Source organism: Lissotriton vulgaris, chromosome 4_1 (genome assembly GCF_964263255.1).
Source record: "Lissotriton vulgaris chromosome 4_1, aLisVul1.2, whole genome shotgun sequence".
In the NCBI taxonomy this organism is placed as follows: domain Eukaryota; kingdom Metazoa; phylum Chordata; class Amphibia; order Caudata; family Salamandridae; genus Lissotriton; species Lissotriton vulgaris.
In genome coordinates this window covers 581746958-581771196 of record NC_141691.1, presented here as the reverse complement: position 1 = coordinate 581771196, position 24239 = coordinate 581746958, and the positions used below count along the sequence as shown (strand labels likewise).

General features: G+C 48.2%; 1 protein-coding gene across 1 annotated transcript in view; it reads left to right on the top strand.

Annotated features, from left to right (window-relative positions):
- Positions 1 to 21578, top strand: part of KBTBD2 (kelch repeat and BTB domain containing 2) — a 155956-nt gene extending 134378 nt beyond the window's left edge. Inside the window, exon 4 of the mRNA XM_086964798.1 lies at positions 18838 to 21578. Coding sequence (XP_086820924.1) covers positions 18838 to 20373 — 1536 coding nt within the window. The 3' untranslated portion in view covers positions 20374 to 21578. The remainder of the gene's footprint in view (positions 1 to 18837) is intronic.
- Positions 21579 to 24239: the final 2661 nt, after the last annotated feature.

Genomic DNA, 24239 nt, shown 5'->3' with positions numbered 1-24239 from the left:
CTGTTCCAACATTATCTTATTTAGATACACTTACATGGGCACTCTTATCTGTATTCTACTATACTACTCCATCTAACCCTACTATGGCAAAACAATCTAAGGATGGAGCCGATGCCCATGCGCACTACCAACTAAGGGAGGAGTCACCAACATACAAAAGACTCTCCAAGAGAAAAACAAAGTGCAATCATCCGAGCCCAACACCAGATGGCGATCTATTCATAATGTACCACTCTGCAGCCCTCTATGCCAAGAACAGATGCATACTGGTAAGTAGCATATTCCTTATGGATTAACTGAATGTACGACACTTGGCTTGTGGATTTTTTACCTACCTTTTTCTAAGATTTTTTTGTTGTATCCCACTTAGTTAGATTCTTAACATATCGAGCAGGCTTGCTGTGTGTCTCCAAAACAGGTTCTTTAAGCTCCAACACTTTGCTCTCCTTTGGACGGACCACACCTACGTTCACTTTATCTACAATAAGACCACAACCATCCTCAACCTACTCTGCGAAGAAACTGGAACAAAATCACCATCGACCAGATCTCCTCATCGATTCTTCAAAACCCCCCTGCCCACTCCTCAAACCCCCACCAAGCAGCCATTAACCTCACCCAATGGCTATCCAACAGCGCCTACATCCTAGCACCGTTGAAAAAACGTCAAATCAAACTAGGCAGCAAAAACGCCTCCTGGTTCAACGATGATCTTAAGAAATCTAAGAAACTCTGTCGCTCCCTCGAAGGCCTGGAAAAAAGACCCAAGCACCAGGGACGCCTTCAAAAACGCCACCCGCATACACCACCAACTAATCCGGTCTGCCAAGAAAGCCGCATTCAAAGACCGTCTAGATAACGCCCACAACAGCAAGGAATTATTCAACGTCATCAAAGAATTTACCAACCCCTCAGCCAACTCCAACGACATCACCCCCTCTCAAGCCCTTTGCGACTCCCTAGCTTTATTCTTCCACGACAAAATCGCAGACATCCACAACAGCTTCGGCAACCGACCCGGAGACCAACCCACCCAACCCTTTGCAGGACCTTCACCCCCCTTGAACATCCTTAATGACTGGAACCCAATCTCCACTGAGGACACCATCCGCCTGATGAACTCCATCCACTCAGGATCCCCCACAGACCCATGCCCTCACCACATCTTCAACAAAGCAGACTCCATCATAGCACCACACCTCCGAGACGTCATCTACTGCTCCCTCAACTCCGCCACCTTCCCGGATAGCTGGAAACACGGCGAACTCAGCGCCCTTCTGAAAAAACCCACAGCTGACCCCACCGAACTCAAAAACTACCGCCCCCATCTCGCTCATTCCATTCCCGGCCAAAGTCATCGAGAAAGCGGTCAACAATCAACTCGCCGCCTTCCTTGAAACCAACAAATCCCTCGACTCCTCACAGTCCGGCTTCCGAGCCAAGCACAGCACTGAGACCGCCCTCATCGCAGCAACAGACGACATTCGAACTCTACGGGACAATGGAGACAGTCGCCCTCATCCTCCTCGACCTCTCCGCAGCCTTCGACACAGTCTGTCATAGCACCCTATTACAGCGCCTCAGAAACATCGGAATCCAAGGAAAAGCACTGGAATGGATCACCTCGTTCCTCACCGGAAGAACCCAGAGAGTCCGCCTCCCACCATTCAAGTCAGAAGCCACTGAAGTCATCTGCGGCGTGCCACAAGGATCTTCACTCAGCCCACCCTCTTCAACGTATACATGAGCCCCCTCGCGGCCATCGCACGCCAACACAACCTCAACATCATCTCCTACGCTGATGACACTCAACTGATCCTATCGCTCACCAAAGACCCTAACACTGCCAAAACCAACCTACATGAAGGAATGAAAGAAGTAGCCGAGTGGATGAAGCACAGCCGTCTAAAACTGAACTCAGACAAAACAGAAGTCCTTATCCTAGGTACCTCCCCCTCCGCCTGGGATGACTCTTGGTGGCCAGAGGCCCTTGGAAAAGAACCCATCCCGACAGACCACGCACGGAACCTAGGCGTCATCCTGGACTCCTCACTCTCTATGAACAGACAAGTCAACGCCGTTTCATCATCTTGCTTCAATATTCTTCGCATGCTCAAAAAACATTTCGCTGGATCCCCACCGAAACTAGAAAAACGGTCACCCACGCACTGGTCATGAGCCGCCTGGACTACGGAAACACCCTATACGCCGGTACCACCGCAAAACTCCAGAAAAAACTCCCAACGCATCCAGAACGCTTCAGCCAGACTCATACTAGACATCCCGCGTAAAGACCACATCTCTGGCCACCTGAAAAACCTCCACTGGCTCCCCGTTAATAAGAGGATTACTTTCCGCCTCCTAACCCACGCACACAAAGCACTTTACGAACTTGGACCCGAATGCCTCAACACACGACTTTCCTTCTACACCCCCTCCCGCCAGCTACGATCCTCCAACCAAGCCCTTGCTACTGTACCTCGCATCAACAAAACCACCATGGGAGGTAGATCCTTCTCCTACCTGGCAGCTAAAACCTGGAACTCACTTCCCACTCACCTTCGCCTCACTCAGAACCACCTAGCATTCAGAAAGCAACTTAAAACTTGGATATTCGACAAGTAATTCCCCACCCTTCTTCAAGCGCCTTGAGACCCTCTAAGTATGTAGCGCGCTATATAAATCGTTTGACTTGACTTGACTTCTCATACTGAAGAGCCTTCAGATATGTGGCATTTGCCCTTCTATTACACTTCCCTGTGCATGCTAACCAAGAACTAGAAATCTGATCCCTTTTAAAGTAAATGTCTCATCTCATGAACATTCATGCTTTTTGTGAAAAATGTTTTTTACTGGTTACCAGAGGCCTTGGTTACTTTTGGGTTGTATGTAGACCATGTAGTGTAATGCTCTTGACAATCCTAGGCCAGATGTACAAAGTATTTTAACAGTTGCTAGTGCTCTGATTCAGTATTTGCAACTGTTAAAATGCTTTTTTGGATGTGCTAAATCCATTTTACTAGTCTGTAAACTTTTACCAGCTCCTAACATGGCTTTCTCAATGGATATTGATATGCAAATTGGAAGGTGTGTGTTCTAGTCCACTCTAACGAATTACGAATTGGTATGTGATTAATCAATGTTTGTGACCCTAATCAAGTCGCAAAACTTTGAAAAATGACTCGCTCCTGAGTTAGGTTGGTAATGCTTTTGCAGATTTATGAACCTTTGCCAAAAAAAAGGGGGTTGGGATGGTCATTAGTCCAGGATCGGAATGCGACCCACAAATGTAATGAGCCATCTTATTAGTACATAGGCCAGTTCTCAAAATTGTTGACTGATCACAAAAATACTGGTTGCGAGTTGCAATCAGATTTTTGCTACCAGTCCCTTACTTGTTTAAATTAAGCTTCAGTATGATCTGACAGCTGAATAAAAATGTATCTTTTATTTTTAACATAGAAGACCATTAAATACTTCATTTCCTGCACACACAAAAACTGAAAATAGATTGTCCAGTTGACACTAGATAGCCTTGCACTTCTCATATGTTCCTAGCACTCCAATACCATGACCCTTCTGGAACTGCCTAACCTCAACTGGTAAAAGCTGTCCCAATCATTGAAATAGTAAAAGTAACTAACATTTTTTTTATTTCTTACATTTTTATTTTTGAAAGAATTTAGTTGACTCAAGATGCAGAGATCAATATTTATCAGAAAGTTTAACACATAATGTATGTCAAACTTATTGCATTTGAAAGATGGCAATCATTAGTTTGCAGCATATTGTGCTACAGAGTCAGAGTAGTGCTCTTGAGTCTTTGAGATAAAAATAACTTGAATCATAAATCCCAGTTTTTAGGCTGAACAATCAGTTCTAACTAGATTTGAGAGTGAGTGCTCATTGTAGGTGACATAAGTGTAGTAGTAAAGTATTATGTGTTGTATGGTGGTGAAAATGTGTCCACGTAGAAAGAGAAAAATAATACAGTATTTAAAGGAATAGTGAGAAAGAGTTTGAAGTAAATGAAGACAGAGGTTGTGGCACTCATCAGTAAAATAACCTATAGCAATATTATGATATCCATGTGGGATTGGAAGTAGTGGAGATGTGTTTGACTTAATAGAGGTGATTTTTATGTACCTAATCAATGTCACAAAGGATACCCCCATGTTGTGTTCATTGTAGATTGTTATTATATAGGTGGAGCTCGATTTTATTCCAGAGTTGTTTTGGGGGAGCAAATTGAGTGGTTTTTTGAGGAGAACATATTATCGACACTTCTTGTGAAGTAGAGCCAGGCCCACCAAATTTTTTAAAAAAGTTTACTATGTTTTTCCACTCTGGTGGTATGCTTTTGAGACCTTGAGCCGAGAAAAGATCAATCAGTAAAAGTTCAGATTTCTTTTTTAATGGAAAAGTAGGTATAACTGCATAGCTAACCAAGGCTACAATAGTGGGCTTTAATTCCATGCGGATGTGAAGGTTTTGTTTTGCAAAAGGATCTGTTTTTTGGACCAGAGGGCTTTGGTGTATATGCAGTAGTACGACATATTGTTTAGGTCATCATTTTCTTCTTCACAATTCTAGCGTTGATTGGAATCTAGTAGACCCAGTCTGTGTAGTGTATTTGGAGTCCAATGAGCATTTTCAATAGTCCAGAATCTATCCTTCTACCTTACTGTAGGCAAGTGCCCCTTTTTGTACGATCACCCTTAATCAATCAAAGACATTTGGGGGGGGGGCTGCTACTGCTCGAACAGCCAGGTCTTGAGCTTCTTCCTGAAGGAGAGGTGGTCTTGGGTCAGGCGCAGGTCAGGAGGGAGCTCCAGGTCTTGGCGGCCAGGTAGGAGAAGGACCTTCCTCCTGTTGCCGTTCATTGGATGCGGGGGACGGCGGCGAGGGCGTGACTGGCTGATCGGAGATGGCGTTTGGGAGCGTAGAAGTTGATGCGGTTGTTGAGGTAGCTCGGGCCTTGATCGTGTAGGGCTTTGTGTGCGTGGGTGAGGAGACGGAAGGTGATTCTTTTGTTGACGGGGAGCCAATGCAGGTCTCTCAGATGTCCGGAGATGTGGCTGTGACGTGGGATGTCGAGGATGAGTCTGGCTGAGGTGTTCTGGATCCGCTGGAGTCTCTTCTGGAGCTTGGCGGTGGTTCCGGCGTAGAGAGCGTTGCCGTAGTCCAGTCGGCTGGTGACGAGGGCCTGGGTGAACGTCTTCCTGGTCTCGGTGGGGATCCACCGGAAGATCTTCCGTAGCATGCGCAGGATGTTGAAGCACGACGAGGAGACGGCGTTGACTTGTCTGGTCATGGAGAGGGAGGAGTCCAGGATGACGCCCAGGTTCCGTGCGTGGTCTGTCGGTTTGGGTGCGGTGCCCAGGGCGGGGGGCCACCAGGAGTCGTCCCAGGCGGAGGTTGAGGAGCCCAGGATGAGGACTTCCGTCTTGTCTGAGTTCAGTTTCAGGCGGCTGGTCGTCATCCACTCGGCTACGTCTTTCATCCCTTCGTGGAGGTCGGCTCTGGCGGCGGCGGGGTCGTTGGTCAGGGAGAGGATCAGCTGGGTGTCGTCAGCGTAGGAGATGATGTTGAGGTTGTGCTGGCGTGCGATGGCCGCGAGGGGGCTCATGTAGACGTTGAAGAGGGTGGGGCTCAGCGAGGATCCTTGAGGGACGCCGCAGATGACTTCGGTGGCCTCTGACTTGTACGGTGGTAGTCGGACTCTGTGTTCTTCCGTCGAGGAAGGAGATGATCCACTCCAGTGCCCTCTCCTGGATTCCGACTTTGCTGAGGCGCTGCACTAGGGTGCGGTGGCAGACAGTGTCGAATGCCGCGGAGAGGTCTAGGAGGATGAGGGCCGCTGTTTCTCCGTTGTCCATGAGGGCTCGGATGTCATCGGTAGCAGCGATGAGGGCGGTCTCGGTGCTGTGGTTGGCTCGGAAGCCAGACTGTGAGGGGTCGAGGGATCCATTCATCTCGAGGAAGGCGGCCAGCTGCTTGTTGACGGTCTTCTCGATGACTTTGGCTGGAAACGGGAGGAGCGAGATGGGGCGGTAATTCTTGAGTTCGGTGGGGTCCGCTGTAGGTTTCTTGAGTAGGGCGCTGAGTTCGGCATGCTTCCAGCTCTCCGGGAAGGTGGCGATGTCGAAGGAGGTGTTGATGATGTCCCGCAGGTGGGGTGCGATGACAGCGTCGGCCTTGTTGAAGACGTGGTGAGGGCAGGGGTCGGTTGGAGATCTGGAGTGGATGGAGTTCATCATGCGGACAGTGTCTTCGGTGGTGATCGGAGTCCAGGCGCGGAGGGTGGTGGTGGGGGGCGGTGGTTCGGTCGTGGCGTGCGTCGGTTGAGTGCTGAAGCCGTTGTGTATGTCCGCGATCTTGTTGTGGAAGTAGGAGGCGAGGGAGTTGCAGAGGTCTTGCGATGGGGTGATGTCGTTGTTTCCGGCGTTGGGGTTGGAGAGCTCTTTCACGATGTTGAAGAGTTCCTTGCAGTTGTGTGCGTTGTTGTCCAGCCGGTCCTTGAATGCAGTTTTCTTGGTGGCGCGGATCAGTTGGTGGTGCTTCCGGGTGGCAAGCTTGAGGGTGGTCATGTTGTCCGGTGTTGGTTCCCTTCTCCAGGCTTTCTCGAGGGCTCTGCAGTTCTTCTTGGAGCTCTTGAGTTCGTCGGTGAACCACGGGGCCTTCTTGCTGCCGGGTCTGCTGGGCGGGGTCCTCAGTGGGGCGAGTTCGTCCGCGTTGCTCTAGATGCTGTTGGTTATGACTGATAGTGCGCTGGAGTCTGCTGCCAAGACCCTAGTGCCTGTGCTCTCTCCTAAACCTGTACTGTTCAGCGTGGTAATCCCAAATTGGCAAAAGCTGTGCCACGGTGTTAAACCGCCCCCCTCCCTTTTCAACCAAGCCTACACTGTAGCACAGATCCCTGAGTCATGGAGAGGATCGACCCTATAAAAAAGGGAATTCAACCATCACTTCTAACTACAGACTTATAGCCGTGGTAGATTAAGAGGCCAAGGTCTATGCCAGGTGTCTTTTCAAATTGCTAGAAGAATGGGTTGTAGAAAATTATATCTTGCCTTACTTCCAAACTGAGTTCCGCGCTGACGCTTCCACAATCCACAGTATCACAGCACTAGCCATCCTGAGTCACTGAACAGCTAAAAAAGAATCCACCCCTCGCTACTTCTGTTTCACTGACTACAGTGCTTCTTTCGACAAATTGGTCCCAGAGCACTCTTTGGAAAAAAATGAAATACTTGGGTGAGACCCCGGCTGCTCCTTGGAGCTCCACTCTCTCTACACACAAACACATGGGTACGGGTGCGAACAGGCCCCTCAACTATATCTTCAAAAATTACTAACAACGGTGGCCTGAAGCAAGGGTGCGTCCTTGCCCCCTTCCTTTTCATCCTCTATACTGCCAATCTGTGGAGTTTCCTGGAGCCTAGCTGCATGGTTCCACCACATCTGGGCCACTCAAAACTACACCTATTACATTATACCGATGACATCGTCATAATAGACCACACCAAAACTGGAATCTAACTCTCCTTGAACCGGCTACAGGAATAAAACTAGGCCAACGTTCTCAATCAACCAGGGCAAGCCTAAAGTCCTGGTTTTTGGTCATCACACAAAATATGAGATTCCTAACCTGGAATATGGGAGTCCATCCATCAAAACAACAACTAAGTATAACAATCTAGTGGTCTAGTTGAGCGAGTCCTCCAGACCCTTGGTCCGCCTAGCCGCCTTGGAAAAGAAAGCTGAAGCCATAACAAACAGCTTGATCAGTTTCAACCAGACCTTGAACAGCGCCTAAGCCGACCTCATACTAAAGATCATAAAAGCCACTCTTCTCTTGGCCTTACATTACATGCAACATGCCTTCCCAGAGTAGTGTGCAGCTAACCAAGACCACACCCAACGTTGGGCCTACAAATGATTTTTTAACTCCCCAAATACAAACAGAGGGTGGGGACTGCGGCTAGAGTTCGGACTCCCAAAACAATCACTCGCAAGCGATGCTGACACTCTGGAATTCTATATAAGGGTATTAAAAGCTCAGGAAAACACTCTAAAAGCATGCTTAAAAGAAACGTTTGAGAGCCCAGGGAATCCTTGGTATACCAACCAGCTCAAAAAGCAATAAGCTCACTTCAAATCGAAGGCACACCTCTAAAATCAGATTGTATCCCCTATACAGCCTGGAAAAGTGTCATAAACAGGCAGGTTAAATTAACCTCATATCTGTTAGACATCTGGTCCTCAAAGGCTTCAACCATCTTATCTCCCTTGAATGAGTCTTCTCTACCAGGGAAGCCTCAACCATACCTCTTGATAGCCTAAACTGACACCCGCAGAAATATCTTGGTTCGAGGCATGTGAGCTGTAGATCACATGCTTTGCATACTCCTTCCATCTAGTGTTGCGTCCAGGTGTTTGCATGTTGTTTTTCTTTGAAGAAGTCTTTCCAGTCACGGGGTAAGGTGGCTCCTCCTTTCGGTGATAGCGCGTATGGGCATCGCCTTCGGGTTTGGATGTGCATTGTTACTCTCCGGTTCCAAACCGTTCTTCTGGTTACCCTTGGTGCGCAATCCACTCTACCCGCATCAGTATTGTTTCGTACACGTATCCCACTTCTCAGCGTATCAGTTGAAGAAAATTTCTATTCCGATCAGAAGACTTGTGGAAGGCCGTTGGGCCTGACCGTGTCGGTCCACCTTACAGTCGATGGAATGGACTCCATTCAAATTTTGGCCTTGGTGCCACGCAAAGTATCCACGCACCGATTTACGCGAAGTGTACAGCTTGTGCCCATCTCCGGAGCACAACGAACAAGACTGCTCCGCGATCGTCTGGCTCAGCGTCGTGAAATGCACGCCGTACATCTACGGTGAAGGATCCGAGCAAGAAGAATACGAAGCACAAGGGTCCCAAGAGGAGCAAGATGAACCTGTATCTATTCCGGAATTAGACTCTGAGATGGAAGACTACATACTGCAAGTTCAACGTCCCGTGAGTACCGAACATCTATTGCTCGAAATCCAATTCAGACCAAACAAAAGGCTTCGGTTCCATATCCTGCCCACGGTCTGCATCAAGAAATTTTTCTAACGCCCTGCATCCCGTCTCGGCACCCAAACACATCGTTAAGCCTTCCGGCTCGAGATCGAGCTGGCCAAAGTCTGGCACCGAACCGAAACCTTCGGGCTCGAAGCAGAAGACTGCTTCGGAGCCGAAACCCTCTACGCCAAAATCGAAAACTGCTTAGGAACCCATACCTCCTGCGCTGACAAGTCAAAAATGCTTCTTCGAAGCTGCAGGATCTGATTTTCGACATCCCACCTCCCAAATCTGACCCACAACAAAAGGAACTTTACATTAATCCTCTTCAAAGAGGAAGAATGTCAGTACTAACCCTTCTCCTCCACCACCCTCCCCTACACATTCACCTCCTTTTCCAGCATTAGAAAATATACTGATCTCTCTACCACCACAGCCTGATGATGATGATGATGATGATGATGATGGCACTCATTTACCTGTAGATCCCTGGAAAGACTACAATACTGATTCACCTACAGATAATGACCCAGACCTTTACCCTGCAAAGCCTTCCCCTCCTTATAACAATGTAAGTTATTTAGAATTACTTGCCAGAGCTGCAGGATCTCATGGCGTACAATTACACAAAGAATTCATAGAGGAAGATTTCTTGTTTAAAACCTTGAGTAGTACACACAGACTCTCCCTATGATCAAAGGCATGTTGAGGCATGCCGATGTGTTCAAAGACCCTGTTCGTGCTCGCAGTGGTGGTATGTCCATGGGGCTTGCGTGATGTGGCTGAAGTGGATGTTACTTCTTGCGAAGATGGGGTCGAGGGTATGTCCTGCCTTGTGGGTGGAGGTGGTGACGAGTTGTTTCTGTCTGAGGTTGGCGAGGTTGTCCAGTAGGGTGGAGGAGGTGGGGTTGCTGAGGTTAGGCGTGGACAGCTGGAAGTTGTTTCTTATGGGGTTGAGTGTGAGGAGGGCATTTGAGTCGTAGCGGTGGGTGATTGGAGAGCCAGGGTCCCTGGCGCTGGTCGTGGTTGGGTCAAGGACGGGCGCAGATGGACTCGCCATTGGTGCGCCTTCGGCGTGTCCGCACAGCGGCTGCCATTAAATAGGGATGGGGAAGGGAAGCGCAGCTGCGAGGTAGGAGGGGGAACTGGCATGTGGAAGGCGCCGCGGGGCAGTGGCGGCAGGAAAAGGAAACCGGCAGGCAAACAAAACGGGCAGAGAATGACAAAGCAACAACTAACAGATTACAAATAAAGGTACAGAGGCACAATAAGGGTAGGACAGAAAAACGGACACCATGACAACAGACAGAACAAGCATTTGCAATAGCTATTAGCATTGTAAATGGCAATTGTTTTTTGCTTTATGCTATAGTTTTTTTTTTACATAAAAAGCTTCATATAAAATATGTTTTATTAAAGTTATTTATGCAGTATCTAAATTTTGTTTGCATAAAACAGTATAATACTATCTTAGTAAAAAAGTCAAATATTTTAATGGAAATTCACCAAATGTTCATTTATGTGTTGGTTTTGAAAATAGCTAAATTAATAGCTTTGTCATTTACAATGCCAATAGTTATAACTTTCGCAAATGTGACACCTATAGCATTTGTCATGCAACATTTGTATTTACGTGACTTAGATGTATTGATATTACAAATAACAATGGCTTTTAATTTTTTTTAATACTTAATAAAAGTGATTGTAATTTATAATGGCAATAGCTTAAACTTTTGTAAATAACTTTTGTGAAGATTATGTTCAGTGTATTTTATTGTAACAAAATCCAAGAACAGAAGTGAAATATTAACATCTTTTTGTGACATTTGTAATAAAGCTTGAAACATTGAGAGAACATATTTGTGCTGTGGTGGTGCTGAGTGATGCTGTGGTGGTGCTGAATGGGGCTGTGGTGATGCTGAGTGATGCAGTGGTGGTGCTGAGTGGTGCTATGGTGGTGCTGTGGTGGTGCTGAGTGATGCTGTGGTGGTGCTGAGTGGTGCTGTGGTGGTTCTGAGTGATAATGTGGTGGTGCTGAGTGCTTGTACTCACTGTCACTCTGCACTCACTGTCACTCTGCACTCACTGTCACTCTGCACTCACTGTCACTCTGCACTCACTGTCACTCTGCACTCACTGTCACTCTGCACTCACTGTCACTCTGCACTCACTGTCACTCTGCACTCACTGTCACTCTGCACTCACTGTCACTCTGCACTCACTGTCACTCTGCACTCACTGTCACTCTGCACTCACTGTCACTCTGCACTCACTGTCACTCTGCACTCACTGTCACTCTGCTCTCACTCTGCACTCACTCTCACTCTGCACTCACTCTCACTCTGCACTCACTCTCACTCTGCACTCACTCTCACTCTGCACTCACTCTCACTCTGCACTCACTCTCACTCTGCACTCACTCTCACTCTGCACTCACTCTCACTCTGCACTCACTCTCACTCTGCACTCACTCTCACTCTGCACTCACTCTCACTCTGCACTCACTCTCACTCTGCACTCACTCTCACTCTGCACTCACTCTCACTCTGCACTCACTGTCACTCTGCACTCACTCTGCACGCACTCTGCACTCACTGTCACTCTGCACTCACTCTGCACGCACTCTGCACTCACTGTCACTCTGCACTCACTGTCACTCTGCACTCTCTCTCACTCTGCACTCACTCTCACTCTGCTCTCACTCTCACTCTGCACTCACTCTCACTCTGCACTCACTGTCACTCTGCACTCACTCTGCACGCACTCTGCACTCACTGTCACTCTGCACTCACTCTGCACGCACTGTCACTCTGCACTCACTCTGCACGCACTCTGCACTCACTGTCACTCTGCACTCACTGTCACTCTGCATGCACTCTGCATGCACTCTGCACTCACTGTCACTCTGCACTCACTGTCACACTGCACTCACTGTCACTCTGCACTCACTGTCACTCTGCACTCACTGTCACTCTGCACTCACTGTCACTCTGCACTCACTGTCACTCTGCACTCACTGTCACTCTGCACTCACTGTCACTCTGCACTCACTGTCACTCTGCACTCACTGTCACTCTGCACTCACTGTCACTCTGCACTCACTGTCACTCTGCACTCACTGTCACTCTGCACTCACTGTCACTCTGCACTCACTGTCACTCTGCACTCACTGTCACTCTGCACTCACTCTGCACTCACTCTGCACTCACTCTGCACTCACTCTGCACTCACTCTGCACTCACTCTGCACTCACTCTGCACTCACTCTGCACTCACTCTGCACTCACTCTGCACTCACTCTGCACTCACTCTGCACTCACTCTGCACTCACTGTCACTCTGCACTCACTGTCACTCTGCACTCACTGTCACTCTGCACTCACTGTCACTCTGCACTCACTGTCACTCTGCACTCACTGTCACTCTGCACTCACTGTCACTCTGCACTCACTGTCACTCTGCACTCACTCTGCACTCACTCTGCACTCACTCTGCACTCACTCTGCACTCACTCTGCACTCACTGTCACTCTGCACTCACTGTCACTCTGCATGCACTCTGCATGCACTCTGCACTCACTGTCACTCTGCACTCACTGTCACTCTGCACTCACTGTCACTCTGCACTCACTGTCACTCTGCACTCACTGTCACTCTGCACTCACTGTCACCCTGCACTCACTGTCACCCTGCACTCACTGTCACTCTGCACTCACTGTCACTCTGCACTCACTGTCACTCTGCACTCACTGTCACTCTGCACTCACTGTCACTCTGCACTCACTGTCACTCTGCACTCACTGTCACTCTGCACTCACTGTCACTCTGCACTCACTGTCACTCTGCACTCACTGTCACTCTGCACTCACTGTCACTCTGCACTCACTGTCACTCTGCACTCACTGTCACTCTGCACTCACTGTCACTCTGCACTCACTGTCACTCTGCACTCACTCTGCACTCACTGTCACTCTGCACTCACTCTGCACTCACTGTCACTCTGCACTCACTCTGCACTCACTGTCACTCTGCACTCACTCTGCACTCACTGTCACTCTGCACTCACTCTGCACTCACTGTCACTCTGCACTCACTCTGCACTCACTGTCACTCTGCACTCACTCTGCACTCACTGTCACTCTGCACTCACTCTGCACTCACTGTCACTCTGCACTCACTGTCACTCTGCACTCACTGTCACTCTGCACTCACTGTCACTCTGCACTCACTGTCACTCTGCACTCACTGTCACTCTGCACTCACTGTCACTCTGCACTCACTGTCACTCTGCACTCACTCTGCACTCACTGTCACTCTGCACTCACTCTGCACTCACTGGCACTCTGCACGCACTCTGCACTCACTGTCACTCTGCACTCACTGTCACTCTGCACTCACTGTCACTCTGCACTCACTGTCACTCTGCACTCACTCTGCACTCACTGTCACTCTGCACTCACTGTCACTCTGCACTCACTCTGAAATCACTGTCACTCTGCACTCACTCTGCACTCACTGTCACTCTGCACTCACTCTGCACTCACTGTCACTCTGCACTCACTCTGCACTCACTGTCACTCTGCACTCACTCTGCACTCACTGTCACTCTGCACTCACTCTGCACTCACTGTCACTCTGCACTCACTCTGCACTCACTGTCACTCTGCACTCACTCTGCACTCACTGTCACTCTGCACTCACTGTCACTCTGCACTCACTGTCACTCTGCACTCACTGTCACTCTGCACTCACTGTCACTCTGCACTCACTGTCACTCTGCACTCACTGTCACTCTGCACTCACTGTCACTCTGCACTCACTGTCACTCTGCACTCACTGTCACTCTGCACTCACTCTGCACTCACTGTCACTCTGCACTCACTCTGCACTCACTGTCACTCTGCACTCACTCTGCACTCACTGTCACTCTGCACTCACTGTCACTCTGCACTCACTCTGCACTCACTGGCACTCTGCACGCACTCTGCACTCACTGGCACTCTGCACGCACTCTGCACTCACTCTCACTCTGCACTCACTCTCACTCTGCACTCACTCTCACTCTGCACTCACTCTCACTCTGCACTCACTCTCACTCTGCACTCACTCTCACTCTGCACTCACTCTCACTCTGCACTCACTCTGCACTCACTCTGCACTCACTCTGCACGCACTCTGCACTCACTGTCACTCTGCACTCACTGTCACTCTGCACGCACTCTGCACTCACTGTCACTCTGCACGCACTCTGCACTCACTGTCACTCTGCACTCACTGTCACTCTGCATGCACTCTGCATGCACTCTGCACTCACTGTCACTCTGCACTCACTGTCACTCTGCACTCACTGTCACTCTGCACTCACTGTCACTCTGCACTCACTGTCACTCTGCACTCACTGTCACTCTGCACTCACTGTCACTCTGCACTCACTGTCACTCTGCACTCACTGTCACTCTGCACTCACTGTCACTCTGCACTCACTGTCACTCTGCACTCACTGTCACTCTGCACTCACTGTCACTCTGCACTCACTGTCACTCTGCACTCACTGTCACTCTGCACTCACTGTCACTCTGCACTCACTGTCACTCTGCACTCACTGTCACTCTGCACTCACTGTCACTCTGCACTCACTGTCACTCTGCACTCACTGTCACTCTGCACTCACTGTAACTCTGCACTCACTGTCACTCTGCACTCACTGTCACTCTGCACTCACTGTCACTCTGCACTCACTGTCACTGCACTCACTGTCACTCTGCACTCACTGTCACTCTGCACTCACTCTGCACTCACTGTCACTCTGCACTCACTCTGCACTCACTGTCACTCTGCACTCACTGTCACTCTGCACTCACTCTGAAATCACTGTCACTCTGCACTCACTCTGCACTCACTGGCACTCTGCACGCACTCTGCACTCACTGTCACTCTGCACTCACTCTGCACTCACTGTCACTCTGCACTCACTCTGCACTCACTGTCACTCTGCACTCACTGTCACTCTGCACTCACTGTCACTCTGCACTCACTGTCACTGCACTCACTGTCACTCTGCACTCACTGTCACTCTGCACTCACTGTCACTCTGCACTCACTGTCACTCTGCACTCACTGTCACTCTGCACTCACTGTCACTCTGCACTCACTGTCACTCTGCACTCACTGTCACTCTGCACTCACTGTCACTCTGCACTCACTGTCACTCTGCACTCACTGTCACTCTGCACTCACTGTCACTCTGCACTCACTGTCACTCTGCACTCACTGTCACTCTGCACTCACTGTCACTCTGCACTCACTGTCACTCTGCACTCACTCTGCACTCACTCTGCACTCACTGGCACTCTGCACGCACTCTGCACTCACTGTCACTCTGCACTCACTGTCACTCTGCACTCACTGTCACTCTGCACTCACTGTCACTCTGCACTCACTGTCACTCTGCACTCACTGTCACTCTGCACTCACTGTCACTCTGCACTCACTGTCACTCTGCACTCACTGTCACTCTGCACTCACTGTCACTCTGCACTCACTGTCACTCTGCACTCACTGTCACTCTGCACTCACTGTCACTCTGCACTCACTGTCACTCTGCACTCACTGTCACTCTGCACTCACTGTCACTCTGCACTCACTGTCACTCTGCACTCACTGTCACTCTGCACTCACTGTCACTCTGCACTCACTGTCACTCTGCACTCACTGTCACTCTGCACTCACTGTCACTCTGCACTCACTGTCACTCTGCACTCACTGTCACTCTGCTCTCACTGTCACTCTGCACTCACTGTCACTCTGCACTCACTGTCACTCTGCACTCACTGTCACTCTGCACTCACTGTCACTCTGCACTCACTGTCACTCTGCACTCACTGTCACTCTGCACTCACTGTCACTCTGCACTCACTGTCACTCTGCACTCACTGTCACTCTGCACTCACTGTCACTCCGCACTCACTGTCACTCCGCACTCACTGTCACTCCGCACTCACTGTCACTCCGCACTCACTGTCACTCTGCACGCACAGTATCGGGCTTGTCTGGTTCTGCACCCACCTCAGGGTTCCGGGTGGGGCGATCCTGCCACCCCCCTCGTCGTATCCAGGTGTCTTTCTTCCCTGTGCTCAGTCTTCAGTCGCTCCGAAGCCCGTCCCTTGGAGCTATCCCAGGCGGGTCTCTGCCAGCAGGGGCGTGTTGTGCGTTTGCAAGTGGTCTATCTCCGTGTGGCCCTTGAGGTCAGGGTTGGCTGAGGTGGCTATCTCATCCCTTCTCCTTCCGCCCGGTTCGTGAATATGGTCCGGCCCTCTCCCGTGTAGCGCTTGTCCTCTCACAATGACCCCTGGTGCAGGGGGGGGGGTGGGGGGGGCACTATCTCTTCTTCCAGTTCCTAGTATCCCCACTGCTGCTTCAGGGCCTTCTTCCCCGTTCGGCTGTGTGCCTTGTCACGTAGGGGGAGGGGGGGCAATGTCCGGAGTCTCACCCCCTGCCGCTCTCGTGATCGTTCTGCTCTCCCTTCCCTGCGTGGCCCCGATTCCTTGCTAGTGTCGTCCCTGGCGGGGTCAGCCTCCGCTGCTGGTGCCTCCCGTAGTCTGTCGCCTGCCCCCGTGTCTCGTGTGTCCTCACCACCGGCCGTTCCACAGGCGGGAATGTGTGTATGGGGGGTGGGGAGAGGGCACCTCCGTCGATGCGGGTGGCACTAATGGGAATTCGGGGGTATGCACCGGACCGGTAGGCCACTGGCGCAAGGCCTCCCCCCCCAAGCGGTCCCTTCCTCCGCTTTTGACTCCTGGGCTCACCTCCGTTGTAGGCGTCCAATCTCGCCTGCGGGAACGGACCAGCTCCGCCGATCCAAGCGCCCGCGGTTTTCGTCGTTGGAGGGGGAGGGGTGCGGGGGGGGGAGGTGAAGGGATCCCCCCGCTCTCCGCTCCCGGGTAGCACCTCCACCAAGCGCCGTGCCTCGCGGGTGGGACCCGTTCCGCTTCTCCCTCGGTCTCCGCGTCTGTGGTCCGGAACCTCACTCAAACGGCCGCCATCTTGGTAAAGGCGGCCGGAATTCAGTCCGGAGCTGCTGCTACTTCGCGGACGCCTCTCTCCGCACCTGAATGAGGCCCGGGCTCGGTCTGTCGCGCCGCGATTCCGGCTCCGCCACAGCAATCAGGCCGCCTCACAGGGCAGGTTCGCTTCGCCACTACGGTTGCTCAGCCCCTCGTCGCGGGACCTTAACTCAGTTATATAATAGTATGCACTTAATTGAGACTGAAAAATGTTGAAAATATAAGGCTCCGCCACAGCAATCAGGCCGCCTCACAGGGCAGGTTCGCTTCGCCACTACGGTTGCTCAGCCCCTCGTCGCGGGACCTTAACTCAGTTATATAATAGTATGCACTTAATTGAGACTGAAAAATGTTGAAAATATAAGGCTCGCAATTAAAAAAGAAAAAACACAAGACGCCGGTAACCGGAGCGCGGTCGCGGAAACTGAGAAGCAGCCTTTGTTGTAAGCATTTTTTATGCAGCGTTTTGCGCCGGCCTGCGACCAGGAAGTCAGGCAGGCCGGGCGGGACAACCGGAAGTAGGAGGGCGGGAGCCTACCCCGCCTCCCACGGAAGAGCCGCGATTGTTTGGAGCACCGGAGCAGGCAGGAGCCTACCCTGCGCCCCGGTGCCGAAGAAGGGAAGAAGAGTCTTGCTGCCGGTGGGAGCCGCTGCACTGAGGATGCCGGTGAGTGGGGCTTCGCCTTGTTGGGGGGGGGGGGGCATCTGTGTGCGCGCGCGCGGCGGCGGACTGTGTATGTGTGTGAGCGTGCATGTGTGTGTATGTGTATGTGTCCTGGAGTCTGTGTGTATGCGTGTGTGTGACGGGGGGGGGGGGTTGCCTGTCTGGGTGCCTGCGTGTCTGTGTAAGTGTAAATGCGTGTGCGTGTGTGTGGAGCCGAGAGGAGAGGGGCTGGTGTGTGTGGAGGGGTCTCTGTGTATGCGTGTAGGTGACGGGGTGTGCCTGTGTATGTGCGCATGCGTGAGTGCTGTGTATGCGTGTGGCTGTGATGTGCGCATGCGTGAATGTTGACGCGCGTGCACGCAGCTCAATCCAAAGCTCGTCACAGTTTCTTGTCCCTCATTCCCCGGCAGCCGACAGCTATAAGTCTCCGCCCTGGACGCATCCTTCGGATGCGAATTCCAGGGCGAGACCTAAAAACGGGCACAACACAGTACAGATGGCGGCTGAACCAGCTGAAGAGCAAGGCTCTCCCACTGGACCACCAGGGATGAGGCGCAGGCAGGAGCCTGCAGGTGGAGGAAGGTCTCGAACACCTACCTGCACAGGGCACTGCACAGGCAGCTTCACAACAGCGAAGCTGCAGGGGGAGAGAGAGAGCAGGTCTCTTACCAGGAGACCCGCTAGTGTCAACTTTCCGGAGTATTGCTTGATATTGTGGTGTTGTTTGAAGAGATGAAGAGCCTGTTGCAAAAAACCGTGTAGATCAAGGTGCGGAGGAAGTTTCAGAACATAGTAGTAGAGCAAAAGGTTTGCTGTCTTGCATTTTTTTCATCTCAAGCTTGATGAGGTTCCATTCCAATTGAGCCATAATTCTTTATCTCTGTGTGAAATTAGTCTTCATCATTATATATTTAGTTTCTGATTTCACCTTAAAAATATTTAAATCACTGAAATGCCTTCTACACTAAACGCCAAACGTATGTGTATACATATAAACATATTGCATTAAAAAAATTGCCATAACTAATTATCCTCTATTTTGAATTACAGGTGGATGATGTATTGCATCGCTGTAGAGAATATTTAATCAAGAAAATAAATGCCGAAAACTGTGTGCGATTGTTGAGTTTCGCTGACCTGTTTAGCTGTGAAGAGTTGAAACAGAGTGCAAAAAGGATGGTGGAACACAAATTTACTGCTGTTTGCCACCAGGAAGCTTTCATGCAGCTGTCCAGTGAGCTTCTGATAGACCTTGTAAGTAGTGACAATTTAAATGTGGAGAAAGAAGAGACTGTTCGTGAGGCTGCAATGTCCTGGCTGGAGTACAACACTGTTTCACGTTCGCAGTATTTGTCCACTGTTCTTAGCCACATCAGGATCGATGCTCTCTCAGAAGTGATTCAGCGTGAGTGGTTCCAGGGTCTGCCACCCAACGATAAATCTGTGGTAGTTCAAGGCTTGTACAAGTCTATGCCCAGGTTCTTCAAGCCAAGACTTGGCATGACAAAAGAAGAAATGATAATATTCATCGAAGCTGCTGCTGAAAACTCTGGTAGTTATTACTCGTCGGTCTGTTACAGTCCCCAGGCAGAAAAGGTTTACAAGCTTTGCAATCCTCCCGCTGATTTGCACAAAGTTGGTACTCTTGTAACTCCTGACAATGACATCTACATAGCAGGTGGCCAAGTTCCTCTGAAAAATGCAAAAAGCAATCACAGCAAAGCAAGCAAACTGCAAGCTGCATTTAGAACGGTGAATTGTTTTTACTGGTTTGATGCACAGCAAAATGCTTGGATTCCAAAGACCCCAATGAAGTTTGTTCGCCTAAAGCCTTCCTTAGTCTGCTGTGAAGGGTATATCTATGCAATTGGAGGAGATAGTGTAGGTGGCGAACTCAATAGAAGAACTGTTGAAAGGTATGACTCTGAGAAGGATGAGTGGACTATGGTAAGCCCATTGCCCTGTGCATGGCAGTGGAATGCTGCAGTAGTTGTACATGACTGTATTTACGTTATGGCACACAATTTAACATACTGTTATTTTCCAAGGTCAAGTACATGGGTGGAAATGGCCACACGGCAAACTAGTAGATGCTTTGCTTCAGCTGCTGATTTTGGTGATAACATTTTTTATGTTGGAGGGTTGCATATTGGCAACAATTCTGGTATAAGAGTTCCAACCAGCACTGTTGATGGGTCATCTGTAACAGTGGAAGTGTACGATGTGAATAAAAATGAGTGGAGGATGGCCGCCAATATCCCTGCAAAGCGATACTCTGACCCTTGTGTCCGCGCTGTGGTCATCTCCAATTCCTTATGTGTCTTCATCCGAGAAACGCACATGAACGAAAGAGCCAAATATGCCATCTACCAGTATGATATGGAAGTTGATCAGTGGTTTTTGCGGCAACAAATATCTGAGCGTGTGTTTTGGGATTTAGGCAAAGACTTTCGCTGCACCGTAGGGAAGCTCTACCCATCTTGCCTTGAAGTATCTCCATGGAAACCTCCAACATATCTCTTCTCTCCGGACGGGAACGATGAATTTGAGCTGGATGGAGAGATGGTAACTCTGCCACCTGTATAGCTTCTGGGGATTAAAAGACTTGACACAGGAGATTTTCTTGCATAAAGCATTCATGAACTGAGACTCATTTTGTTTATGAAAGAATTGGGCTGGAAACCATCAGACTTCTTGTTAATACGTTTTTATTTTTATGCCCTATTAACATGTTTGTAGCCGTTAATGTTCTGTACAAATTAGTGAATTTTTATGGGGACATAGGCTTCCATAATCAAAAATATTTTATCAAATAATTGACAGAAACCTTTGTGTATATTATGCCAGCTTACGCATTTGAATTGTGTGTAATGCATTGATCCTTGCCCTTTAAAGGGTTTCCGTTAAGGAAGAGTTTACTTCAAGGCAGTTACTATTTCTAGGGTGGTATGTAAAACAAAATGCTCTGCAGATTCTTCCATTTATTTTTGAACTTCTTAATAAGTGCTGGACTGGTTATCGAATTGTCTCAAGGTTGAATTCCGGTGCACTTATCACTGATGTGTTGATAAATAAATTCCATGAAAGAAAAACCTGAAAAATAACCAAATCCCATTTGGTCTGCCAGTTATAGCAAGGGTGGATCTCTGTTTTATGGTAACATGCAGAGCAAATCATGGCTGCAGGTTCAGTCACTGTTTTTAGGTGCATGTTTTCTGTTTTCACTAACCTATCTGTACCTGTCCTTTTAGAACACAGGTCTTCCAAGCAGCTGGTAATTTACCAGATGTGGACTTAAGTTGCTGGGCTTGCAATAGAATTGCTAGCCCCTCATAGTGCGGGTCTATGTGGAGCGCGTTAATCAAACTCCTCCACACTCTGTAATACAGTTACATGGGCTCATGCATATTACTTCCTGCTGCTGATGTATTTTCCATCGTAAAACAAAGTTTTAGTTTGGAATAACCAGGTCGTTTTGTTAATTTAATAACATGCATTACTGTAGTGTGATTGTGTTTAGATATTCTGTAGCTATCATTTTTTTATTTGACCTTTTCTGGGGGATGGGAGGAGAGTGAACTGTTCAAGAATATTCTGTACTCTGTGCAGGCGAGCAGATGCCTAGTGCTGCTCTGGCATTAATCCCAGGAACCACTAGCAGTAGTGAGGCGCCACCTCCAATCTTACATGAGCACAGGTGCTTCATGACAAACCCTACTAGCATGTTCAGCTGCATCCTGTTCTGGCACTGTATTTTGAATGACATTAATTTATTAAAAAAAGAAACCGAACATTGTTGTGGTGTTTACTTGGTGGTGCAGTTGTGCTTGTTCAAAGAGCAATGTTATCATTTCAATAGGAGCCTGTCTGGCTTGTTACTGTGAATGAAGTACAAAAAGATAGGTGGTAGTGTTCCCAAAGGGAAACGTCTGCACACACTCTGCAAAACAATCTTATTATTTCTGTATTTGGTACGCTTCAAATGATCTGTTTTCTTATAAGAAAAATAATAGTCGATAGGGTGCTACAGAAACTCAAGACACCTACCACCTAAAGGTGTCGTTAGTTACACACTAGAAGTGTGTCACATAAGTTCAAACAAATTTTTGAGAAGCTTATCACAGCACTCCTGTGGGCTAGTAATTCTAGCAATTAGGGCATAAGTTATAGACCCTCAATATATCAGAACTCTACTACTCGTAGAGTATTTTAGAAGGAAAACAATTGACAAGGTTGCATTCAGTAAGAGATATCAAAACAAAAAGGGGTTCACGATATAGTCCACTTATTTGGTTTTCTTCAATCTTTATTCTTTCAATTCCATAAAACAGATGTTCCCAGCAAAATTTAGATATCACCAACACGTGTTTCGTCCTACACAAGGACTTTTTCAAGGCATGAGCACGGCGAGCTGAGATGTATATTGAGCATCACGTTTTGAACAGAATGAACCGTGACTTAGGGATGAGACTTAATATCCAAAATATATGTGGCAAAGAGAGAGGTAGAGCAGAAATGCGAAATGAGGACAGTTATCCGGTCAGTAGCAACAGTTCCAGTAATCAGATACGACCCAGCTCATCAGCTAGCAATATAATAAACGATAGGTCAGTAAATGTCTGATAATATTAGGTTCTTTAATGGCGAACACTTCGAAGGTAAGCTGGTGTTCTCAATGAGGTAAGATTTACAACCATGAGTTGAGCGGCCAGAGCATAAAATGCCGCTTTTCGACTCGCATCGCTTCGCGTCACGAATACCGTTTGAGTGAAGAAATGCGATAACTATACTTATGTGCACCAACTTGTCATGGTTGTAAATCTTACCTCATTGAGAACACCAGCTTACCTTCGAAGTGTTCGCCATTAAAGAACCTAATATTATCAGACATTTACTGACCTATCGTTTATTATATTGCTAGCTGATGAGCTGGGTCGTATCTGATTACTGGAACTGTTGCTACTGACCGGATAACTGTCCTCATTTCGCATTTCTGCTCTAACTCTCTCTTTGCCACATATATTTTGGATATTAAGTCTCATCCCTAAGTCACGGTTCATTCTGTTCAAAACGTGATGCTCAATATACATCTCAGCTCGCCGTGCTCATGCCTTGAAAAAGTCCTTGTGTAGGACGAAACACGTGTTGGTGATATCTAAATTTTGCTGGGAACATCTGTTTTATGGAATTGAAAGAATAAAGATTGAAGAAAACCAAATAAGTGGACTATATCGTGAAACCCTTTTTGTTTTGATATCTCTTACTGAATGCAACCTTGTCAATTGTTTTCCTTCTAAAATACTCTACGAGTAGTAGAGTTCTGATATATTGAGGGTCTATAACTTATGCCCTAATTGCTAGAATTACTAGCCCACAGGAGTGCTGTGATAAGCTTCTCAAAAATTTGTTTGAACTGTGAATGAAGTACTTGCAACCTGCTACCACCGATTTTTCATATTTAAGAACCGCTTGTTGCCAAGACTATACGTTCATTCGTCTAGTTGGGGCATATATAAAACAAGCATTTACAATGCAATGGTCTCAGCATTATTAAAGGTAGAGCTATTGGCATTGCTCGTGACATTTTTTTTTAAATCATAAATAAATGGCATTGTCATTTACATTGCCAATAGCTTAATTGTTTGCATATGCGAGACCTATTGCATTAGCACCCACACACAGAGTAAGCAGTAGAGTAGTAGAGTGAGTAGTTGATAGTGAGTAGGATAGAGTTATTAGTAAAGAGTATTAGAGAGCGAGTAGTAAAAAGTGAAAGAGTGAGTATTATATAGTGAGAGAGTGAGGCAGGATATAAGTCCCTTGTAGGTTTATATTAAACACAATCGTTTTCTCAAGCACATTGCAAGCGCTATACAGGTGAAACCTAAAATGCGTACCAGGCATTAGCAAACGATCACCCGAATGGAAATGTACAGATTTGTTTAATCCTGCACTTTGGCCCTGACAAATTTTGTGGAAACCGGATACTGTAAAATATTCAAAATATATATGTTCACAAACCGACACACTTACTGTTGACATTTGTGTTTAACTTTTAGGTTTGTTTTGAATCCTGGTGTAGCTGGCACATGCTTTTATCTTTCTATGGCTGATAAAATGAGCATCATTCAGTTGGGCATATTAACATCAGTTTTTAAAGGCTCTAAGAATCTGGGAAGTTAGTGTTATACATAAGATCAATGCTTCTTGGACAGGTCAGTGAGTTACGGACTCGCTGATGAGATCTGTGAATCAGCTGGAGATCTAGGTTTATAATGTGGCTAAATCGATCAACTCATTTATTTTTTCTGATGTTAATAAACTTAGCAGCAATGAGTTTGAAAATACTATAATCTCTTATTTACAGTGCTTATAAACAGCAAATGTGGAAGTTGATATATAGACAGCATTAGCAAGCCAGTTGCTGTTTGCCAATGCTGTGTAGTAGCCAC